General features: G+C 37.9%; 1 protein-coding gene across 1 annotated transcript in view; it reads left to right on the top strand.

Annotated features, from left to right (window-relative positions):
• The window catches only part of GRID1 (glutamate ionotropic receptor delta type subunit 1), a gene marked incomplete at its 5' end in the record, with an annotated part of 523,307 nt that overhangs the window by 474,581 nt on the left and 26,728 nt on the right, over positions 1-21,998 (top strand). Inside the window, one exon of the mRNA XM_082052805.1 lies at positions 19,445-19,640. Within this exon, the coding sequence (XP_081908931.1) occupies positions 19,445-19,640 (196 nt within the window). The remainder of the gene's footprint in view (positions 1-19,444; positions 19,641-21,998) is intronic.

Below are 21,998 nucleotides of genomic sequence, written 5' to 3'. Positions count from 1 at the left end.
CTGTGAGGCCTGGCTGTAATAGGATTTGGGTTAAGCTCAATGAAAAAAATGCTATTGAAACCCGAGACAGAAATAGTTATCCAGAAAGCTTGGATAATGACCTTCTCAAAAAATTCTGAAAGTTCTAGTTCTTCCATGGCAGAAGAAGTTGTTTGGTCTACTGAGCAACTCCCAAAGCTCAGCAAATTTCAGAGGAGGACAAAAGCTGGGGTGAAATGAAGTGAGGAATCTTCGAAAAAGAGACACAGGTTAAGAGCAGAACCCATGGAGGAAAGAGGAGGCCTTTGAGGCTGAGCTATTGCAACATTTACAAGGGGTTTTGGATTCCTCCTCTTATTAAAATGAAAGGACATTACTGAAAATCTTGACGGAGAGGGAGAGGACTTTTGGCTAAAGGAGCTGCTTGGCATGCTTTTGGGACTTCAAAGCCCTGACACCCTTCCACTGTTAGAGATGGCAACTGAAAAATTATAATTACATGCCTTTCTACACCTAATGGTAGCTGCCACTTTCCGGGTTCCCAATATCATATTGCCTTGTACAAGGTCAGGATACAGAAGGAAGAAAGCATTGACATAACCGAGCCAGTTAAGGGACTTGCTTGTCTTGGCTTGCCTGTGGCTTCAGTACAAAGTTTACAGAATTTCCCTAAGATCCTGCTACTCTGAGAGACAGATTGAAAACTTAGTGCCTTAGGTAAAGGAATAGGCTCTCTGAAAACTCTTGAGCCTTCATCCATTTCTAAGCTATGATGAAGAAAGATATTTTCATGTCTCCTGTATTTAGAAGAAACATAAAATGTTGTGTCAGATTTAGAACAAATATTTTTCCTGAGAAAGTAAATTACTACCTTACATGAACGCGTCACAGCCTAGTGTCTCAGCTCCCAGTACTACTTAGCTTCAGTATCTTGTGATGTAGGGTGACTATTTTTGAGTAAATGTGCCATTCAGCTTGCCCACATCATGTCTTTAACGGTCCCAGAAAGGAATACTTACTTGAAATCCATTTTTCTTACCCTAAGAGGCACAATGAATTATAGCTGCAAATTTGCTCTCCAGCTGAGAACTACCAAACCACCCATGTATACTTCCATTGTTAAGAAACTAACCCCCCATCCTCTCGGTAAATCTGTGCTGTTATCTCTCCCTCATAGAAAAGTCCTCTGATGTTCTGTACTGCTGCTGCTAAATTGCCAGCAGGAGATAAAATCATATAATGGTGCTGCAGTAGCTGCAACATAGTTAAGATTTTCATTACAAGATTGATTTTCTTTCCAAGCCCCCTCCAAAATGCCTAATAAAAGTTGTTTCAGCATCAAATTTTCATAAAGTGATCTGTGGCTACTGGAATAGGAATATGTTTGATTAAATAAGTAGGTGCCAATCAATCCAGTGATCCTTACATCCACAATTTCACTGCAAAACAAGTGTGTCATAGAAATCATAAATGATATTTAGCAGAAGGGGCTTGGTAGACATCCACTGAAGCAAAGTTGAACTGTTGGAAGGCAGATAAAAGCCTGTAGATGAGGGGGGAAAAAAATAAATAAATCTGGCATTGGCAAATCTCACAAGGCTTTTCCACCCTGCCACAAGTTTCAGGGACTGCCTGTGACTCACTGAAAGGTGAAAATACCCACAGCAGAAAGCAGCTTTGATACGCTGCCTGTATTTCTGTATTTTCCGACAGAGACTTCTTAAATCCCAAATGGGTTCCCAAGTGCTGTGCTGTCCAGGTGCCCAGATCCCATGTGAGAAATGTGGCCATCTTGGAAAGAACAAAATTCTTCTCCTGGGATTTTGCCAAACCTTCAAGGTCTTAATCATAAACATGATAATGGGGAGAGGCACTGGCTTTTTGGACTGGCATGGCTGGAGGTGTTGCCTTGGTCCTCGTGTCTCTCATGGCCCATCACCTGTTCAGCTGTGACAGGGTGGTGTGGAGGCTCAGAATGTGGAGTTTGAGACCCACATCAAAACCTCTGGCCCTTTTGGAGATCAAGGATAGCAGAAAATAGCATAAAACTTCCCCAGCTGCCGTTCATTCTCCAGTTGCTAACAGCTGGTACTTCTGCACTCCTTTGCTCTTTTAATATGGTTTCTGCAAGCCCTCTGTCCAAATTACCTCTAGTGCTCTTCTTATCTTTTCTCTTCCCCAAACTCACAGCAAGGGAACAAAGACAATGTAGTCGTTACCTCAGAATTTCTGCATTTGTTGAGATTCGCGGGCAGAGGAGGAAACCACCAAGCAGTTTTCTCTACCGTATGTGGGCAGAGGAGGGAGAGATTCTGAAAAAGAAGGCATTTTTTATGAATGTGCTGGTGGTAACCACTTTGAAGCTCAGGATAGGAGGCCATGATCCATGTTCGAACTTTGTAAATGAGCAGATCTTGATTTTCATTTTTAAATAGATATCTAAGTAATGTTTAGAGCCTGTGCTAATCCTTGACAACCTTGTTTAAACCCAGATGATTTGCATTTATTATTCTAATATTTGCCTTCTGTACTGCATGCAGCTGAGAAGCCTTCTAATAGGCCAGTCTGCCAAGTAAGGGTTGAATTACTACACGAGAGTTTGTTCTTTCTTTTGTCTTACTACATTTTCAAACAGCCCTTGGATCTGCTGTCTGACCTTCCGTTTGTAATTATGAGTTTAATTAGCAGTGACTTAACTTCCAGCTTCATTTCTTGTTAACAAGCAGACTACACACACTGCAGTAACTGCACAGATTTCTGAAGCTCGGGTTTAGGATAGCTTATCTGACAAGAGGTAAAGAATCATGCAGGAAAAAATAGGACATAAAATATAGGCTATTCACAAATTCAAAAGAGTTGAAATTTAATATTTTTTTATCAAATTGATCCTTAACAGTTTCATATGCTATGGATGTTTTGAATGGCATCTGTATATATGCATTCATGGACTGCATACAAATGTATGTTATATCTGCTTTTAAGTTCACAGCTGTTGTTTCATGATTTGGGGTTTTGTTATTTGCATCTTAATCCCCAAATTTCATGTGTTTTGGTGACAGCTGAAGATTTACTTCAGCTTAGTTGGGGTGATAGTCTGACACTTGGAAGACTTGGGCACAAACTCTTTTTCTACCGTAAGTTTTGTTTGATGTTGGCAAGCTTAGCCTTCTCTCTGTCTCAGTTCCCTTTCTGTATAACACAGCAACAATATTTTCATATCTTATATGGTGCATTGTCAGTTTAGCTGCTTTAAAGATGATGGCCAGAAATGACTGCATTATAATAGCTCTGCAGGTATCAAAAAAGATAGATTTTCTGGGTTGCATACAAACCAGAAACAATCTCGAGATATTTTAAAAGAAAATGAGAAAAGTATTTTGAAGATGCCAGCTAGAGGGAAATGAACAAAGGTTTCATCTGCTGTAGTTTAACAGATTTGATAGGGTTGGCAGCGAGAACCTCACAGGAATCCCTCTGTATTTGCAGTGATTTTGCCTTGAAATTCCTTGTGTTAGAAAACAGTCTTTCTGTTGTTAATATCATATGTGGCTTTCTAAATATTTCATTGGAATTTATTTGGTTATGTTTAATTTTGTTATGTTCAATTTGTGCTACGTTTTGCAGTGTCTGTGCAGCACCTCAGGCACCTTGGCAGGAGGCATGTATGAATGAGCATGATAAAAAATAATTATAGTGATTATTATTTAAGGCCTGTGAGCAAAAGCTTCATTCATTAAATAACTAAATTAAGTTCATCCATAAAAACAAGGGCTAAAAAAGAGTGTAAGAAAGTCACAAGGGAATGAGCAGGGACAAAAACTCAAAACTTTTTTTCTTTCCAGAATGTTCTCTGTTTAGTCCTCACGGAAGCAGTGTCATGGGAGCAGTTTGTGGAGCGGGGCAGCAGTGCTCCCGGACAGAGCTTGCCAACCGTTTGCTCTCAGACACTGCTCAGGACATGACACTGTGGTGTTGCCAGTGCCAGATCCCACCTTGTCTCCTTTTTTCATTTCACTTTCATTGATGGTGTTGTTAGTAGGTGCTTCTGGGAAACCAAGGGCTTCACAGAGTCTGGGGCCTTTTAAAAAGCTCTCTGAATGTTGGCATATGCTATTCAACCATGGTTTAAAATGGATCCTAATTACTCCTGTAATTGAGCGAACAGACAAGCATAGAAGTGCAAATCTTTCCCGAGAATGTTTTTCTGGGAAAAATGAGAATGCACAGCTGAAAATAAGCTTGTATTCCATCCCTCCAGTTGCCATTATAAAAATGTAGCATATATTGTAGACCAATGGCAAACCAATAGATTTGTGATTCCAGACCCTCTTCAACTCTGCTTCTACATCACCCATATTACAGCATCCCTTCATTTGTTCTTGTTGCTGGGAAGTTCTATGACTTCAGTGGCTTGAAGCATTAACATTCAGATGCACACACAGTTCAGAGAAGAAAGTGATTTGGATATGACATTAGCAAAATCTACCATCTGTGCAGGTAATAAAATGATTTTTTATTATTTTTTTATTTTGCTTTGGAAGCGTGAAAATCTAGCAAAAGCAGTACTCTCATGACAGCCAATCAAAATGTACAAGGATTGGTTCAAGTCTGATATTTAATATGCAGTCTCTTCTCAGTTCAGATTGAGCTGCCTTTTAAGTCAGATTTTCTCATATTAATATAGGTTATTTACTGGCCGTCCATAGAGTAGAATAGCTGTATGCTTTTTGCATACGTTAAATCTCACTGGCCCCTGACTTCAGCCTTCTTTGTAGTAGTTCGTGGTTTCTTTTCATTACAAGGGCAGTACCTATTGCTTATTTTGTTGGGTTTTATTTTCTGTTTGACTCCTAAGGGATAAACAATACAAAATGCAGTAATAGAACATTTTTGCCCAATAGCATATTTCTATTTCTATTGTTTTTCCTCTAAAGAAGCTGATTTAATGTCTTATATGAACTGATAATAAAATCTAATATAACAGATATTAAAAAGGCAAAATAATGATCACTATAGCAATTCAGACAAAGATGGCCTTAAAACTTCAGACTTCTCCTAACTGTAAAGACTACCTCAACCTCTCATTTTTTAAGCACAAAAACAGGAGTTAGAAGAAAATGTTCACTCTTAATTCTGTTTTGGAAATGGATTCTGCATGAGGAACAACCATTAAAGCAGGCTGGCCAGTGTGCTTGAGTATTTGAGGTTTACTCCTGCAAAAGCATTAACAGTTTTTTCCACTATATGAGGTGGATATTTATTTGACCTACAATGCAAAATTACCTAACTGCTTTTTGCATGTTAATATGCTGTTCCATATGTTTGCCTGCTGGTTATATTTGCTATTCTTTTGGGCAGACAGATGTTGTTACATGCACTTAATGCATGTATCTTTTTCAGAAGAGTTTTTCAACAAAGACGTCCAAAGTGGGAAGACAGGCAGAACTTGTAAATACATAAATACCTGCGTGATACTTGCTAGTGAAACAGCTGCCTGGAAAACAAAACAAACAAACAAAGACCATAAAATTACTTGTATTTTATACCATTGGTCTGTGCTGGTCAGAATCATTAGGGTGGCACTGGGCCCTATTATAATAAGACGTGCAGATCGTTCTATCATGGGGTAATATACTGCATATTTCTGCATAGGTTTCCAAATCATCCACAGGCGGAAGGTCTCTCTGAAAGCATCCCTGCAGCCAGAACAAAAAAGTGCATTTCCAAAACTACCAATAGTTAGTAAGCACTTTGTCACAGTCAGTTACTTCCTGTGAAACAATGAGACTAAGTTGAAAGTAGGTGAACTTGCTTGTAAGAGGGGAATGTTGTACCTGTTTTCTCACTTGCCGTCAGCTCAGACAGGACATACATGAGCTCCCCGCTCTGCTAATCTCTTGCATGTTTTGGAAAATGCTTCATTTGCTCAGGTGAAAAACACATCTTCTCATCTGCACCTTTCCTCACCAACATCTCCATGTGAGCAGCAGTTCTGTCCTTCTCATACCATGGTTGTTCAGCACCAGAATTTCTCACCCACCTGGCACCAAAAGTGATTTTCCTCACCTCTGTTTGTTACCTTATATTCAATGTCAGCAGGCTGACTGTGAGTATAAGGAACATGCACTGAATTGTTTATTTCTTTGCATTATTTTGGATGAAGGGAGGAGAGGGGAAAGAAGGAAAGTTTCCAGCAGGAGCAGAGGAGAATGCTTGCCCAACTGTCCTCTCAGAGTAGTGGTTGGTTGGTTAACACTGACCAGCGTCACTGCGCTATGGCCAGTCCTGTGCTCCGCTTAGATGATCTGCCTTTCACAATGCAAGGGTTGAATTAATAGCCTGCAATATAAGTTACCAAGGATTGTGCCTCCTACAGCCTAAAAGCTCAGTTCATACAATCAATTCAGAAGACAATCTCTTGGAGCAAAGTTAATCAGGCGTTCTTTCGGAAACTAAAGGTTGAGCATATTACTGGGAACCCACTGAGGGCAAGGAAGCGTTTCAGAGAACCTCCACACTACAGGCAATCCATATAGCACTTTCGTGATCCTGTCGTATCTCTTCTCTTACCTGTACCTCTCTCTAAGTGTCTTCCTGGCAGCTACCTTTCTGCACCAGGAACTGAGCGTTGCTGCTCACACATCTCCCCATCCAGCATCTTGACTGTCTATGCTGTAGGTTGCATGTGAGCTCAGTGCCTTCTGTTTTATGTTGTGCTGATTACATCAACAAAAATTAAGAAATCAAACTTTGTATAGGTTGGCTAAGGTACAGGCACATGTCTTTTTGCCATCTCTGCAGTGGACTCAAGACCTTCAGTCAAGCGATGACACAAACAGCATTGTGCAGTAACATTTGAATTCATATAAGCAAGATACATTGGTGTTGTAAGAGGGATTTATTCTTGATTCTCTGGGGTTTTTTTTAATCTCATACATTTGTACAATTCTCATGCATTCGTACTGTGTATTTTTATTTAGTCAAAGGGTTGTGCTGTTCCCTTATAAGTTTACTTAGAAAAAATGCTTGGTTGTTTTGGTTTTTGAGCTCCTGATTGAGGTCTTGCTGATATTGTATCAGCTTCTTCTTGTAGTTCCTCTCATTAAGATACTTTGCATCTGTGTCTTTCAGGAATTGCCAGCTTTTCTTTAGTTCTTTATCCTTTATATCATCCTTAAATCACTTTCTCCCCCAGTTCCTGAATTCTGGTCTTTTGAAATCCATTATTTCTATGCTGTTACTCTTGTTTTTTCCTTTCCTCAGGATAGGGAGCTCCATTCTCTTGCAAACACTTTTAATCTGGCTACTTTTCTCTTTGACATTTTCACTCAAATCTAAAATAGCCATTCCTATAATAAATGTCTCTATGATAGAAGATCGTTCTTTCTCACATTTTAAACTCTTAACACCTTAAATGATGTATAGGATGGCCTTTTTGTCTTCTGAAATAAAAGTTGTTCCAACACATTCGAAAATGTTTATAGACCATCTGGCCATGATGTGTGAAACTCTAAACTTACCATTCAAAGAAAATACTTTAAAAATTGAATATACTCATAAGGAGATGTAAAAACTATTCCTGATGATATTAGGAAAAAAAACCCCAAAGAAACAAACAAACAAAAAACACACAAAAAATCCCAAACAAAACAGAAAAATACATTTTCAATAGATGTGGGTTATAAAAGTTTTTGGGGGTAAGGACTGTGAGTTCTTAGTTTCCCTGAAAAATTAAGATGTTACTGTTTATTACCATGAATGCTTTCCTATTAGTTCTTAGCTCCTGTTTCACAAAAGGATTCTAGAGGAAAGAAAACTTTTCTGGAAATTATACTCTGTTGGTAAGGGAAGGATTGCGTATGTTCTTTCCACTTCCTGGGTTGATCTGCTTTACTGAGCAGTACTCTCTTCTTCTGCATGCATGCCCCCACATAATATAATACAGGAGCATTTCCAGACTCATCTGGAGATGAGGGAGAGAATGATGTTGCCTTAGAAAAGCTATTTTGATACAGCTGCCAAAGTTGCATTAGAAGAAATGTAATCACATACACTAAAGTTGTTTGCTTCTAAATCATTAAAATCAGCCTAGAAGAATAAGCCACTGATTTGATTTAATTGATTTATGAATAGTCATATCTATCTAAAAAAGAATAGAAAAACATCAGTCAGAATGGGGTGGATGTTAACTGCTATATTTCTTTTAAAAGGCAGTAATGCAATATTCAAACTCATATTTCAAGGTATGTAATTAGGCTACCAAATAAACTAATTAATCTCAACATAAGGAACAGCTAGTTGGTTTTGATGCAGTGCTGTCAGTGTTTCTAATATGAGGTTCAGTGTTCAGGTGAGACTCGTGTTCAGGGTGAGGACAGAGAGGCAAAAGGGTAAGGTCTCTTTTTCTCTTTATTCTTTGTACATCAGGATGAGGTGGGAAGTACACCATACACCAAGTGCTTGCAGTTTGGGCCCTTGGAGAAACAGGCAAGTGGCCTTCAGACTTTAAAATATGCATATATAATGCATGCACTTTAGACATCAATAATAAGTGATGATTGCTATATGTGCTTTCAGTATTAATAAAGAGCCCTGTATTTTGATTTCCCGGGAGTGCCAGCACACGTTCTAGCAATCAAGATGCCTCTTCAGAGCCCTTCTTTTTTCTTCTCTTCTTTCCATCAATGTCAATAGCTTCTGCTTTAGTCACAGCGGTAGAGGAAGGGTGTGAAGCTGTTTTTCAGGATCACTTTGTACCTCTGACATATCTGAGCCATGTGAATACATCCAGCCCCTCCACCCCAGCTACGACACTGCTGGCACTGGTGCAGGCAGCAGCCCAGAGCTTTCTGCACTGAGAACCTCGTTTTCACAACAGGTCTCTCCCATAGCATGAGACACCTCCTGATAAATCAAAAATTAATAAAGAGTTGAGTAGGACCTTATCCCACATTGGGATTTCATGGACGTTAATGGAACTATTCACAGTGTAATGATATCCTAACAGTCACGGTATAAAGTACTGCTCACCCTGAGTAAGGATTTTATAAACCAGCACCAAGATGCCAAGCCTTATCCATTCCCCACTCTATTTAATTAAAAAGCTACTCTTTGTCATTTGAGTGCAAAACAGAATGGCAGCCGTATCAGTACTTATAATACCAGTTGAGAAGGAAGAAAGCAATTTCTTTCCTCTCGATCTTAATCATTAATCTTCATTAGGATTTTTAGCTTCTGAATGTAAGTGGTAGAAGACATCAACGTAGCAAACAATTTAAAGTACATCTGCATAAATAATAAAGGTAGTTTGTTATTTTCATTGTAAGTGAAAGTGTGTGTCAGTCACCAGATGTGTTTGATTCAGACAATATGATTTTCATGCCAACTTTATGATATGTTTGATTTAGGTGAATTGGCTAAAACCTGCTGTTGGGATTGAATTGCTGTTACACACCAGCTGCAGCTTTAATTTTAATTAATAATCTAAGGAGTAGAATACCTTGTTGTAATTACCATGATAACCCTTCAAGGTACCCAGAAAAAGGTCACAACGGCAAAGTGATTTAAAAGTAAAGGAAAAAAAATATTTAAAAGTAGTCCAAATGATGTATTTATTTCCCATAAATAGTCTATAAATTCTTGGGATGTTTTCACCTTTGTTTGCATTATAATTTCTTCCTCACTGTTGAATAGAATATAGAGTGCTTGCAAGGGACCTACACTTAGCTAGACTTGTTAGCAGGACTGATTATTCTGGATTTATAGGATGAGCAGCAACTGCTCATAACTTCTCTGAATCCGTTTCCAGGCTTTTAACTGAATCTATGAATGTATTGCAGACGTGCTGTTGTGCCAAAACTTTCCTTGATCCATTCTGAAAATCTGTCCAGTCATATAGTAGTTTATATATGAATCTAAGCATACAAATTAAAGCTTCAGCTTTTGGAAACCTGGGTGTGCATCTTAAAAAAACCTCTCTAATGTGATTACCCTGAATGTCAGTCTACTTCTTTCCATTGTTGAATTGCGGACTTGGTGGTCAAAGTGGCTAATATCTCAAGGGTATTCATTTGCTAGAAATATGGAAAATTGGGGTAGTCCTGTAAATGCCCTCTGTAAATATCAAGACAGCCCTCTGACTTTACTCCCTCAATTAGACAGTAGATTAACTCAAATGCGATCATATATGTCCAGCCGTGAGAGAAACTTCATCCAGAAATCATGAACCATGGGGTGCCAGTGGATTCAGCTTTGAGATGCAAATCCTCAGAAACTATGTTCCATCACTACCACTATTAATGGAGTTATTTGTTATAGTATTGTTTGATTGTTTTTTTAAAACATTTTCAAGCAAAGTAATCATAACTTCCACTGTAGTGAACATCATGGTTTCTTTCCCATATGAGAATAATCAAGAAAGTGTAGGACATCCAGAAAGAAAAGATATATTACAAATAAGGAGCCAAAACCCCACCAACCTAGTTAATGGAAAAATCAGCAATCTAAGTGACTTTTGCTCTTATTGCCTGGAGGTGTGGAAAAGAGGAGGGTTGGAAGTATAGGTAGAAACATTGGACTAGCAATCAGGAGATATTTAGTTTATTTCTAGCTTTTTAACAGATTTCTTCAGGTGCGGTGCGGGAGCAGAACCAGTGTCAGTTTTAGGCAAAATGAACTTCTACAACCTAGCGACAAGTCGCACTCCTGTAGATCTCTGCAGATGATTGGAATTGCCAAGATGGTCTGGAGGGCATCGTTTAGAAATTGCAATGGATAGAAATAACCAGAGGACTAATTTTGTTTACAGAATAACCTGTATTACTGATGATGATGAGAATCCAGTTTGATTTTTGGATCTAAAGTTGAGTCTCACAGCTACAAAAAACTATTAAGCTTGCCTTTTTTTTTTTTTTAATGGGTGTGTTTCCTAACTAAACCACTGGAAGACATTATGAAGCTCTGCAAGTAATGGGACACAGCCTAGCCATATGGATTTTTGTCCTACGTTCCCTACATTTTGACTTCAGCGAAAATATTGCAGATTGTTCTGAGATCAGTAAAGCAAAAGTGAGATTTCAAGGGATGGTAATAGAGCATATTACTGCTGCATCTCCAACTCTTAGTAAAAGTACACAAAGCCTACGGATGTCTTGCCAGTACGATGTGTGTATCTATTAATTCATTACTATTTAAATCATAAACATGACAGTGTATCATTTATTAATAGGTGGACCATGTTTGCATTTCAGTGGGTATACATATGGCTTGTTCCCTTCTTTTAGGATTTAATCATGCAGTAGCTCTGGAGGAACAGAATCCCAGTGAAAACAATTTGCAGTGAAAGTGTTGCTGTATTGGGAATTGAGAAGACAGTTTCGTTTCTTTTTCTTGTCTTTCCCTTTGCATGTAGGAACCGAGGCTGGTGGAAGTTGTTTTAAAGGGATAAAAACATTGTAGTGGCTGTACAAGTTCTGTGCTTCTAGTACTTAGTGTACATATTATTTGGGTATTTTGTTTTGCCTTTTTCTTACTGTTTATACTTTTTCTCCTACCCTTGAAACCCTTGAGCATGTGCTTTTGTGTGCATTAACAGTTTCACTGATCTCAGCAGCACTGGTCTGTCTGTTAGGTATGCTAGGTACCCTAAAAAAGAAATGTATTTGGGGCAGAAGGAGAGGGACCTGATCCAGCAATGAAGGGCTGATAGAATTGATGCCATCACACATGGCGAAGGAGCATGTAGCAAACCCCCTCCTACTTTGAAAGAAATAAAGCTGGCTTTAGCTTCCTTCTTCCAGTAAATCTATAACTGAATGTTATATTTTGCTTTGGGTTGCACCTAATGCAAGGCAGTGAGTCCCAGGCAAGGGCTCACAGATGCCACCACACTGGCAGCAGTGACCATCATCATCATGAAAACAGCTGCAATGATATGCAGCTGCTGCAGTGCCATTACCTGCTAAGGGCTTCAATCACTGTTTGTTTCAACTGTAGTAAAAGTATGTAGTTGACATGGCAACGTGTTCCGTGACACATGCCAATTGATTGTTTTTTCCATTGGAGGAAAGTCTCTGCTTTTTTGAAATCCTGTGCAGCAGCTGTTCCTGCCCCACTGATGCTGACAGGTGCACACGCAGCCGTAACTGTGTGCGCTGTTTGTCTGCTTCCGTGATTTGGAAATGTTTAGTCCTGGTGTGAAGGGCTGCAGCTTCATTGATTCAGTGTAGTTTAATCTGTCAGTGCTTATGGCTTCCCTTGGAGAAGCTCCCATGAGGCTTTCTCTGCTGAGGCTTTTGTTTAGAGTAAAGTGGATGGTATTTTTCATGGACAGCTGATGAAATGAGGTTTATATGAACTATAGAGTGATATATTTGCTGGTGAAGAACTTGATCCTGCAAAGTGTATACTAAGCATGCAAGTGCTGCTGCCGATTTCTACTGGACTGATTCCATCAGTAAAGCGAAGATTTTGCTTAGTGTATTTGCTGAAGAAACCTGATGCTCTGCACATCACTGCACTGAGATGGAATTAAGACCATTTAAAGTGACTTGATTTGCAGTGAAATGAAACAATGCAGAATTTGATCATGTCACTATAGAGAAGTTGGCAATTTAATAATTGATTTAAGAGCTCAGCTTGATTATTCATAATTTCAAAAGAAGTCAAAGAGATGCACAAATTAAAACCATGGGCCTGATTCTTCTGAAGTGTAAAGTTATTGGATGTGGAGATGAACTTGGTTTCATTTTAATATTTTCGCTGGCTACTGCCATTCTAACAATAATTTAAACATTGGCCTCACTAAAAATAGCCTTCAAAGTGGCTCAACTTTTAGTTTATGTATGTTGCATGCAGTTTAACACATCCTATGTGGACCTGAGCAAAATCTTGGAAGTATATAGAAGTATGTCACAATGCTTTTTTTTTTTTTTAAATGAGTATTTACTTTTGAGGCTTGCAAGTGCTAAAGATAGATCAATTCTAATGCTATCTAATTTTTCAGCTAATATATCACTCTTTCCAGTACAGTTACAGACGTATTAAGTATTGGCTGCGCTAATCTTTAGGGGGACTAACTGCCATTCTTTCTTCCATCTTTATGTGGGCTTGTGCTATTGTAGCTTGGATTCAGTAAGATAGGGGAACTTTTCACATTAGTCTCTGAGTCAATGAAACTATCATCACCTAGTGGCAATTTATATCCATAACAGATGATTTTTTTTTTTCCTAGTGTTCAAATATTAAATCTATTCAACTTGGGTAGACTAACTCTAGAGAATGTCTTTATGTCAAAGTTTGAACTCATTTGCAGATGTCTTATGACTCATAAATCTTACTTCAAATTGGAGATCCAAAGTCCAGAGAATGTTCATCTGTGAATAATGGACTGAGGCTCAAATCCTTTGCCTAGCTGCTTCACAAATGGATATAAAAAAATACGCAGGACTTGGGTTCCGAACGGAAGGATCTTCTGCTCATATAAAAATTATGTGCGCCACCACACTGCCTCCCACAAGCTTGATTCAGCTTTGCAGACTATCCCCTCACTGGAGATGTGTACAAATGAGAAGCTGATCAGTTAAATCTTGCCTGGTTTCCAAGTCCATCTCTCAGCAGGTGGACTGATATGAGGTCACCAAAAATAAACAACATTTTCTGATTTGTTCCCATTGTCTTGCCAAATACATCCATGCAGGCTGTAGTTGTGAGCAATTTTATGCTTCAAAATGTGAATGCCTTTCTACAGTTCACAGTAGGCAGAATTCTCTTTCAACTCATTGCTTTCTAATAGTGATAACTTTATCAAATAAATCTCCTTTCAGATAGGATTTTGAAGTTCTAGGTTTCAGCTCATAGGTATTTACTTTATATCCTGGTGGTATAAGGTTGTCAAATCAATTCAGCTGCTTTTATTTTTACTTAGAACTTTAGTGGGATTGTTTTTTTTCCCAATGTGCAAAGAATGTATTGCCCTCCTGAATCTCCTCTTGAGAAAAGACTTTTAGTTAGGAACTGCACTTGTATTATTTAGTTCTGTAGATGCCATTAATTTCTTGCTTTTGAAAAAAAAAAAAAGTTTAGAAGAAAATAAAGTAGCTTCAATATATTAGGACTTGTGCTATATGTTTTATATATGCATTTTTAAGGCTTCATTTAGGTAGAGCAGCTTAAAAAGTCTCATCATCTCCAAGACACTTTATCTTGATGACAGCCATCATGTAAAAAATTGTGCTGTCTTAAGCAAAATTCTCAGGGTACTGGCTTTTTTAGCTAAAAGAAGAACATAGCTTTCACTGCCAAATATGGAAAAAGAAGTAAATGTATGTTACTGTGTATATATGATTTAGGGCTTAATACTTATTAATAATATTAATTAATTTTAATTGAGAGATATTTATACAGTATTGTTTGACAAAACATGCATAGTACTGTGAAGGGAGAGGTTACTATGAGGTGTACTCACAACATGGAAGAATAAAGACATAGAGCTGATCAATACTTCCACGTCTAACCTTATTATTAATAATGGTGCAGACAAATGAACAGGAATTAAGCATGAAAAATCTAGCATAATTTTAAAGTAATACTGTGGATTCAGAAACTGCTGAAATACTGTTTTCCCATAAGTAATAGCAGACGTGAAAAATCCACAGTTTTTCAATGTCAGAACACGGCGGTTGTGAAAGTTAATGGGAAACTACCTCTAAATTGAGGAGCTGTCAGGTTTTTCCTGTTGTGTTTTTTCTAAGGCTGATGTCAAGACAAAATGCTATGGTTATCACTGTGATGTAAAAGACCAGCTCTGCATCACACTGCGGTGCCAGCTGATTGGCTCGTTTGCAGTCACAGGCTTTACACACAGGAGTCCAGATGTGCAGCTACTACAGACTTTAGAGAAAGTGAATAGATGAGGAAAAACTCAATAAGTAAGCATTTTTTGCCTTATTTTATTGTTCCTTTGTTTAAAGACCTTCTTTAACAAAAAAACAAAACAAAACCAAAAAAAACCAACACAAAAAACAAACCAAACCAAAAACAAACAAACAAAAAGTTGCTATGAAAAGAAAGAAAATACCTTTTTTTTTTTTCTCTTTTAATTTAGAAATGGCAGAAGCCTGGAGTTTTGGCAGTGTTTTGTTTTGTTTTAATACTTTGATCACATTTGATGATCCTGATAACTCCAGCTGAGTTAATTGATCAGCAGTTACTTCAAAGCACTCAGTTACAGGAGTGACAGGTTTAGTCTGTCACTTAGGCAAGATTTGTTCACATTATTCATCCAGAAAGTCTAGGGTTTATAGCAGCTCCAGTATAAAATAAATCTATACTGGCAGCACATTTTTAGGCTACATATCTACAGCTACACAAATATTTTACAAGTAAGAAAACATCTCCAAAAGTGTAACTTCATTGATATTGTTATTCTGGCAATTATTTCCAGAGGTCCAGTTATAAGTTCTAGTACAGCTATTGCCTGAATGTTTCTTCTGCAGCATATGGTTTATGTCAATATGTTTATAAAAAAAAAGAGCAGAAAGTCCAGTTTTCCGTTGACTCTACATGAAGTAATTGCAACTCCACTAGAAATTACGTATCAATTGTTGCATTTGTCTGGCAGACATAACTACATGTGTTAAATATTTTAGCTGGTAATACAGTTTTAAAGGACAGCATTTGGGGTTTAGATTGGCCACAGATACATTTACCTAAATAAATTGGTTTACATGTCATTGCCTATCATAGCAATCACAGAGTGGATATATTTATCTACAAATTGAAGTTAGGCTCCTATAACTGTAAGTGAGCAACATTGACTTTTTCTGCTTTACTAGCTTTATTTTTAATCACACTTACAGAGAGTCCTTAATGGGTTGCGAGATCCAATAAGTGAGGTGATAAGGTTAATGAGGCATCTTGTTATGCTACACATTTTTGTTGCAAATAATTTTATTTATTAAATGCACAAAATCTTTGCCATAGGAAAGGGAGCTAAGAATTTGAGTGGCTAAAGAAGGCGGATCCAGTTGCTGGCTGGTTGTAAAAATAAAGTCCAAGCAACATGACAGCAGCTGCCTTTAGAGAACAACACAATTGTAAGTTAAAACCAGCATCTGAAATGTGGCAGGGAATGAATTTGTCTAGCAATGGCAGATCTGAGAGAGTTAAAATAGCAATGATTAAAACCTGCAGTTGTAATTATCTTAATTTATCCTGTAAAAACCAGGAGATGCTAATCTGTATTCAGTGTCTTTTATATATGTGACTGTACCTGCCATATCCAGATTTTTTGATCACCACTCTGATCATCAAGATGCTGAACATTGCCTCCACTTGCAGTGTGGAAATACCACATGGAGACATTTTTTATACTAAGAACTGGGGCCTAGACCTGTCAGGATAATTTCTGAGATACAGTTTTGGCTAAGTGGTCCGTTTGGTAAAGGCACGAGGTGTTTTTCTCACTTTAACAGTCGCCATCTTTCTGAATTTATGTTACAGGAACTATTCATAAGCTTGGTTACCTACTGTGACCCTGGCTGTTTCCTTTGGCAACCATCTGTCTCTCTCATGAGATATTTCCAATGGTGGTGCAATATGTAGAATTTCCTGTGGCAGCGGCTGTTCTTACAATACATCAAAGGGGACACTATGAGAAAGGCACATATCTTTAGGACATGCAATACTCCACATTTCCTCTTCTAAGGAAATTCTGCCAGCTAAAACGGCAATAGTTGTTTTGCAACACCCAGGCAAAGGCTGTGCTCCCTTCCCTGCCACCAGTACTGATTAGCTGCATATTTGGGCCAGCAAAGGACTTAACTTAAACCCCGAATTTGCTCACTGTGCACTGTGATGTTTAGAGAATTGAAGCAACTGTGCTGCTCAAGAAGCAAGAGATACTGTGTTTTTGTACAGTACTGATTGTCAATAAAATGTAATTCAGCTAAAACAAAAGTAGTGATTGGCAATAAAGTACAATTTAGGTGAAACAAAAGGCATATTTCTGACAAAAAGCTTCCCTAGCAGTAGAAGCAGCTGAAGTGATCCAGAAAATACTGACATTATTAAAACTGTATGTGTTTGTTTTTAATACATAAACTCTTGTGTTCAAACTTTCAAGTAGAATGGCAGCATGAGCAGTAGGCACCTGTAAAGTTGTTACCAGCCGAAAGCTGTGTCAAAGAACATTAGCTAAACTTGTTTCTGCTGTCATGCTTCTACCAAACATGCACTCCCACAGACACTGGAATCCATATGCCAAACCTGGTGTGAAAAAGGTTGCCACAGAAACCCTCCTGTGGCTATTGAGCACCTTTCTCTGTCATTTCTACATAGAGTAGATCGAAATGTGTCTTTTAACAGCTATATCATCTGTCTTCAGGATGGAAGTGATTCCATGGGATATGATGAAACTTATTTTAAAAAAGAAAAGAGGAAGTAAATGTAGCATGTAATCATTTAGATCAAGACTGGAGGAAAAATGGTCCTGTTCACTGAAATGTACAAGAAACTTTAGGAGACCAGATTATGACTTTCAGGATTGTTAAACAAAGAGGGAAACAAAATTCATTCAAATTCTCTCTTTTTTTTTTTTTTTTTTAATTAGAATTTTAATTTCTAGCAAACTCCATGGTGTTCATTTTGTACTTTACCGAAGTGTCATATACAGAGCTAGAGAAATAACAGGAGGTTTGGGATTTGATGTAGCTCCTAGAGTTAGCCCAAATCCACAAGTGTGCAATGTATATAGAGAGAAACTGTTCACACAGTCTTACTTAAAGCTGCTTAACAGCTTAAAATGATAAAAAGTCCTTAACACAATTTAAGAATTTAAACCACTTAAACTGTTCGAAGCAGCTTGTGAGTGTGAAGAGTTTTGGCGGGGGCGGGAGAGGCACCCCTGCTGAGCTACAGTGTGTCCAGGCAAAGGGGCCCTTTTGGGCCCAAACTTGGGAGGCTTGGCCGTGATGTGATGGAGAAGATGGAAGCATTTTCTATATATTTTTATATAGTATCGTGTATATGCTCGAATTGTTTTGCTTTAAATAGTGTTGTGGGGAGTCTTACCCAGATGTGAAGTGTAAACAGCAGCATCCCTTGAGTGGAACAGGGAAGAAGGTGGCAGAAAAATATTGTCTGTGACAAGTCTCCAGCTATGAGAAACAGCTTCAGCTCATGGGCCAGGGGAAGGCTTCTCCAGAGCATTGTGAAGAGCTGCAAGGCAAAACGTTTTGCTTTTGTGGCTCCAGGAGTTGGAGGCAGGTGGGAGGTGACATCTGTGGGCCTTTCAGATGTTTTTGAGAATAATTATTTTTTCTGAAAGATTATTATTATTATTATTATTAGTAGTAGTAGTAGTAGTAGTAGTAGTAGTATATTTTTTTTATGCCGGAGGACGGGGAAGGAATGGGGGAAGGCAGGGCGGGTTGCTTTAGTTTGGCTCATCTCAACCAGTATTAACTGGTTGGTCATATCAGAAACATGTCACTGTTCTTATGTGATGTCCTACATTTATAAAGCATAAAATAAACCATTATTTATGAGATTCAGTTTTGTCACGGGGTGGTCAGTGGTTGAGTGCGTGTGTGTGTGCTCAGGTGAAAGAAATGGCGGCGCTGCACAGAGCTGATACTTGAGGACAAAGGAAGGGGCTCAGGAATGGGAATGAAAGTCTGAAGGTGGAAAACAGCTAGGACGCTTCTTTTGATGGCAGTGATACCACCTTAAATGTTCCGAAACTTGGTCTGGTTTTCATTGATGCAGGCAGTGATTTACACCTTTGTCTGCAGAAAAGGCTGTAAAACAGGAGTGAATTACATCCTGTACAATTTGAAAATAAATGGCGCATTCACAGCCACTCGCAGTTGAGACCCATTTACACTTCCAGAGTGGGATGATGAGTAAATGAAAGCTAGGCCTTTGTGTGAATGAAAAATGCCTGTTTTACCAGAGGTTGCGAAAAGAGGGAGAGAGAGAGAGACTTAGAGGAAATTGAAAGCGAGATTTTATTTGTTTGTTTAAAACAGTCCTATTGATTTGGAGTCAGATGGAGCATTGGTGTAACTGCAAACTAATTCCACTGAATTCTGCAAGGTATTTCTGGTGATGCTGATGGGGCTGGAAGTTTGTATTTATAACCTGAGTTTTTCAGGTGCTCCAGTAAGCCTTTATTGCACTGCATTCTTGTGCAAAATTGGCATTGTAATATTTAACATGAATATTATCTGTCTAAAAAAAGCCTTTACTGGGGTGAAAAAGAACTCAGATATAGTTAAATTCATATGATCTCAGTAGGATTAAATTACTCTTTGGTTTTCTTTTATGATGCGGAAAGAGGTATGCAAATATTATTTGGTGAGGGTAAGTGCTTTCTGGCTAATGACAGACATAGAAACTACTTAATGAATGAAATCATGGTAATATACTATATAACACTAACAGCTCAATATCACTTGAATTTCAGAACATTTCAGGATCTGTCCAAACAAATGGATATATCTTACGGTACCGTCAGGGATTCAGCAGTGTACGAATACTTTAAAGCAAAAGGGACAAATCCTTTGGAGCAGGATAACACATTTGCTGAACTGTGGAGGACTATCAGTAAGAATAATGGGGCGGATAATTGTGTATCGAATCCTTCTGAAGGCATTAGAAAGGTAAGACTGGATCACAGGGGTCTTATTTTCATTTTTGTGCTGTATCAATGTTGTTTGCATGAGTCAATAATTTAAGTCACAGGAAAGCAATTGCATAGTCATTAAAACAAAAAAAATCACCCTATCTCAAGTTCCTTTTAGTAACTGAATGGCAGATAAAAATCACATTCTAGGATCACAGTTCTAGATTAAGGCCTTCTGCCTTCTTTGGATTTAGCCATAAGGTTCCTTCTAATTTTCTTGGTAACTCTAATAATACCATTTTGAATGTCATGCTTTAAATTATGTAGGTACAGACTCTGTCCTTTGTAATTTGAGGTTTTGTTTGTTTATTTGTTTTGGGGTTGGGGGGCGATGTTTGTTTGTTTGTTTTTTGTTGTTTTCATTTTTTTTTTTTAGTTGATGGATTGAACTTATTGGAAACATGAGTAAGAATCAAGGGATTCATTGAATGTATGCTCATTTCTCTTAAAACAGAAAATTAATACAAGATTTTCTTTGTATATTCTGAGTTTTAAAAATACATGTACTCTCTCACATGTCAGTGTGCTTTCACCTAATTTTTCTTTCTCTTGGATACAGCTACATATTTTTTTGGTTAAACTGGGTGTTGATGTGGGATTCAAGGACTGATACATATTGGCTTGGGATCCTTCATCCTTGTGCTGAGTCCTGCAATAAACAGCCCTGGTTCACATCACACAAATACAAATGTCCCCATTTTCTCATTCTTAGTCTGCCTCTCTTCTCTGCTTTTCATCTTGTAGCTCAGCAAAAACAGATAGTAAATAACATCAAGCCACGTGTGTCCAGCAGTACGTTATCACAGAAGGGATGCAGACATAGTGAAAGTTTAGTGTGCTGCTTCTTTAGTGAAAAGTGTCCCCTTTATTTGTCGGTTGATTTTTTTTGTCACAAAACAAGTTAACAGCTTTTATAAATGTGATTTTCTGAGCAAAGTTATTCTGTTGTCAACAAAACATTGATCCTGAATAAATATATTACTAGTTCTTTATGCTTTTGTGAGTGGGAAATAATAGAATGGTTGGGATTTGGGTTTCTTTTTTTACTTTGAATCTTTTAAACCTTTTGTGAGTAATCAGAGGGAAAGCATCCAAAATTTACTGTTTTTTACAGTGCCATACTGGGTGGAACACAGTAACATAGGACATCCATTTTCCCAAATCAAAGTCCCTTAACATAAGATTCCCAACTGTTTGTGTGACTTTTGGACAAAATCCTTATGCAAACACTCTTGTGTCTCCCAGCGCAGGAGTATTTAGTCGGTAGCTTTGGTTCACTCTGCCTTTTCTCCCATCTCCCAGCTGAGCTTTCCTATAGCTTTCCTATAGCCCCATGCCCTTGGCTCAAGTAGCCAGTAGCCTTTCTTTCTTGGCACAAGGTAGAGCTCTGTCAATTGCAAAGTCTGCAGTGTGTTGATATATATATGTCTATATATGTTTGTTTTGTTTTTTTTTTAATCTGCTCAATACTTTATGAAAATGAGGCCTCTAGTTTGAGAGACTTCGTTAGCATTTAAAGGAGGTAGGAATAGTGACACTAAGTAAGGATTTTTCTATGTAGCCTGGCATTAAAACCAATAATAAAACAGTTTAAAAACAGTTTAGCTTAAAAAATGTACACTATTTTACTTTTAATTTTCTTATTCACCATTCTTATGTCAGTGGACTCTCTTTATGCATGAGATTGTAAATACCCTTATTCTGTAAGCCTACTGCATGCTGCCATTTACAATAGCTAGCTTTGCCTAAGCCAGAAATGTAACTGTAGACTGGCAGGCTGTTCAGAATACCAATTACATTGTCTGTATGGAGCTGACAGCTTCAGCCTATCTATGTGATAATAACTTTTCATATTAAGTTTGATTTCAATAATGTAGGGTGATTTTTATATAACTTCATCAGCTCATTCAATTAACATCAACAATAACCAAATTTACTTCAGTCCCCAAAGCTGACCAAGGCTGTTATTTGATTAGACACGTACAGAAATTGGGCTCAATATTTAATAATGTTGCCAACTAAACTGTTACGCTTATAGTTTAAGTGTTACTCTTCCTTGCTCATTGAGCTCTTTGAATAAGTAGATAACTTTTCCCTGTCAAATATTACGGCTAGAAATCCTGGTTTTCTAAAGGAGAATTGATGTCAGCAAAGGAAATGGGACTTTCCCTCTGTAATCTTGTACTGGTGCATGAAAGAGGTGTAAATGTTCCTTAAAAGTGTATTTTATAGGAAATGGAAAATCTAAATCTCTCTGGCATACAAAAATCCTAATGCATTTTTCTGAATGAGGACTTGCCCTACACAGTGCAAAAGAAATCCCTACTGCCCTTCT

Source organism: Streptopelia decaocto (genome assembly GCF_964273445.1).
Source record: "Streptopelia decaocto genome assembly, chromosome: 5".
NCBI lineage: Eukaryota > Metazoa > Chordata > Aves > Columbiformes > Columbidae > Streptopelia > Streptopelia decaocto.
Note: the sequence above shows the minus strand (reverse complement) of the source record. Positions and strands in the feature narration are given on the sequence as shown.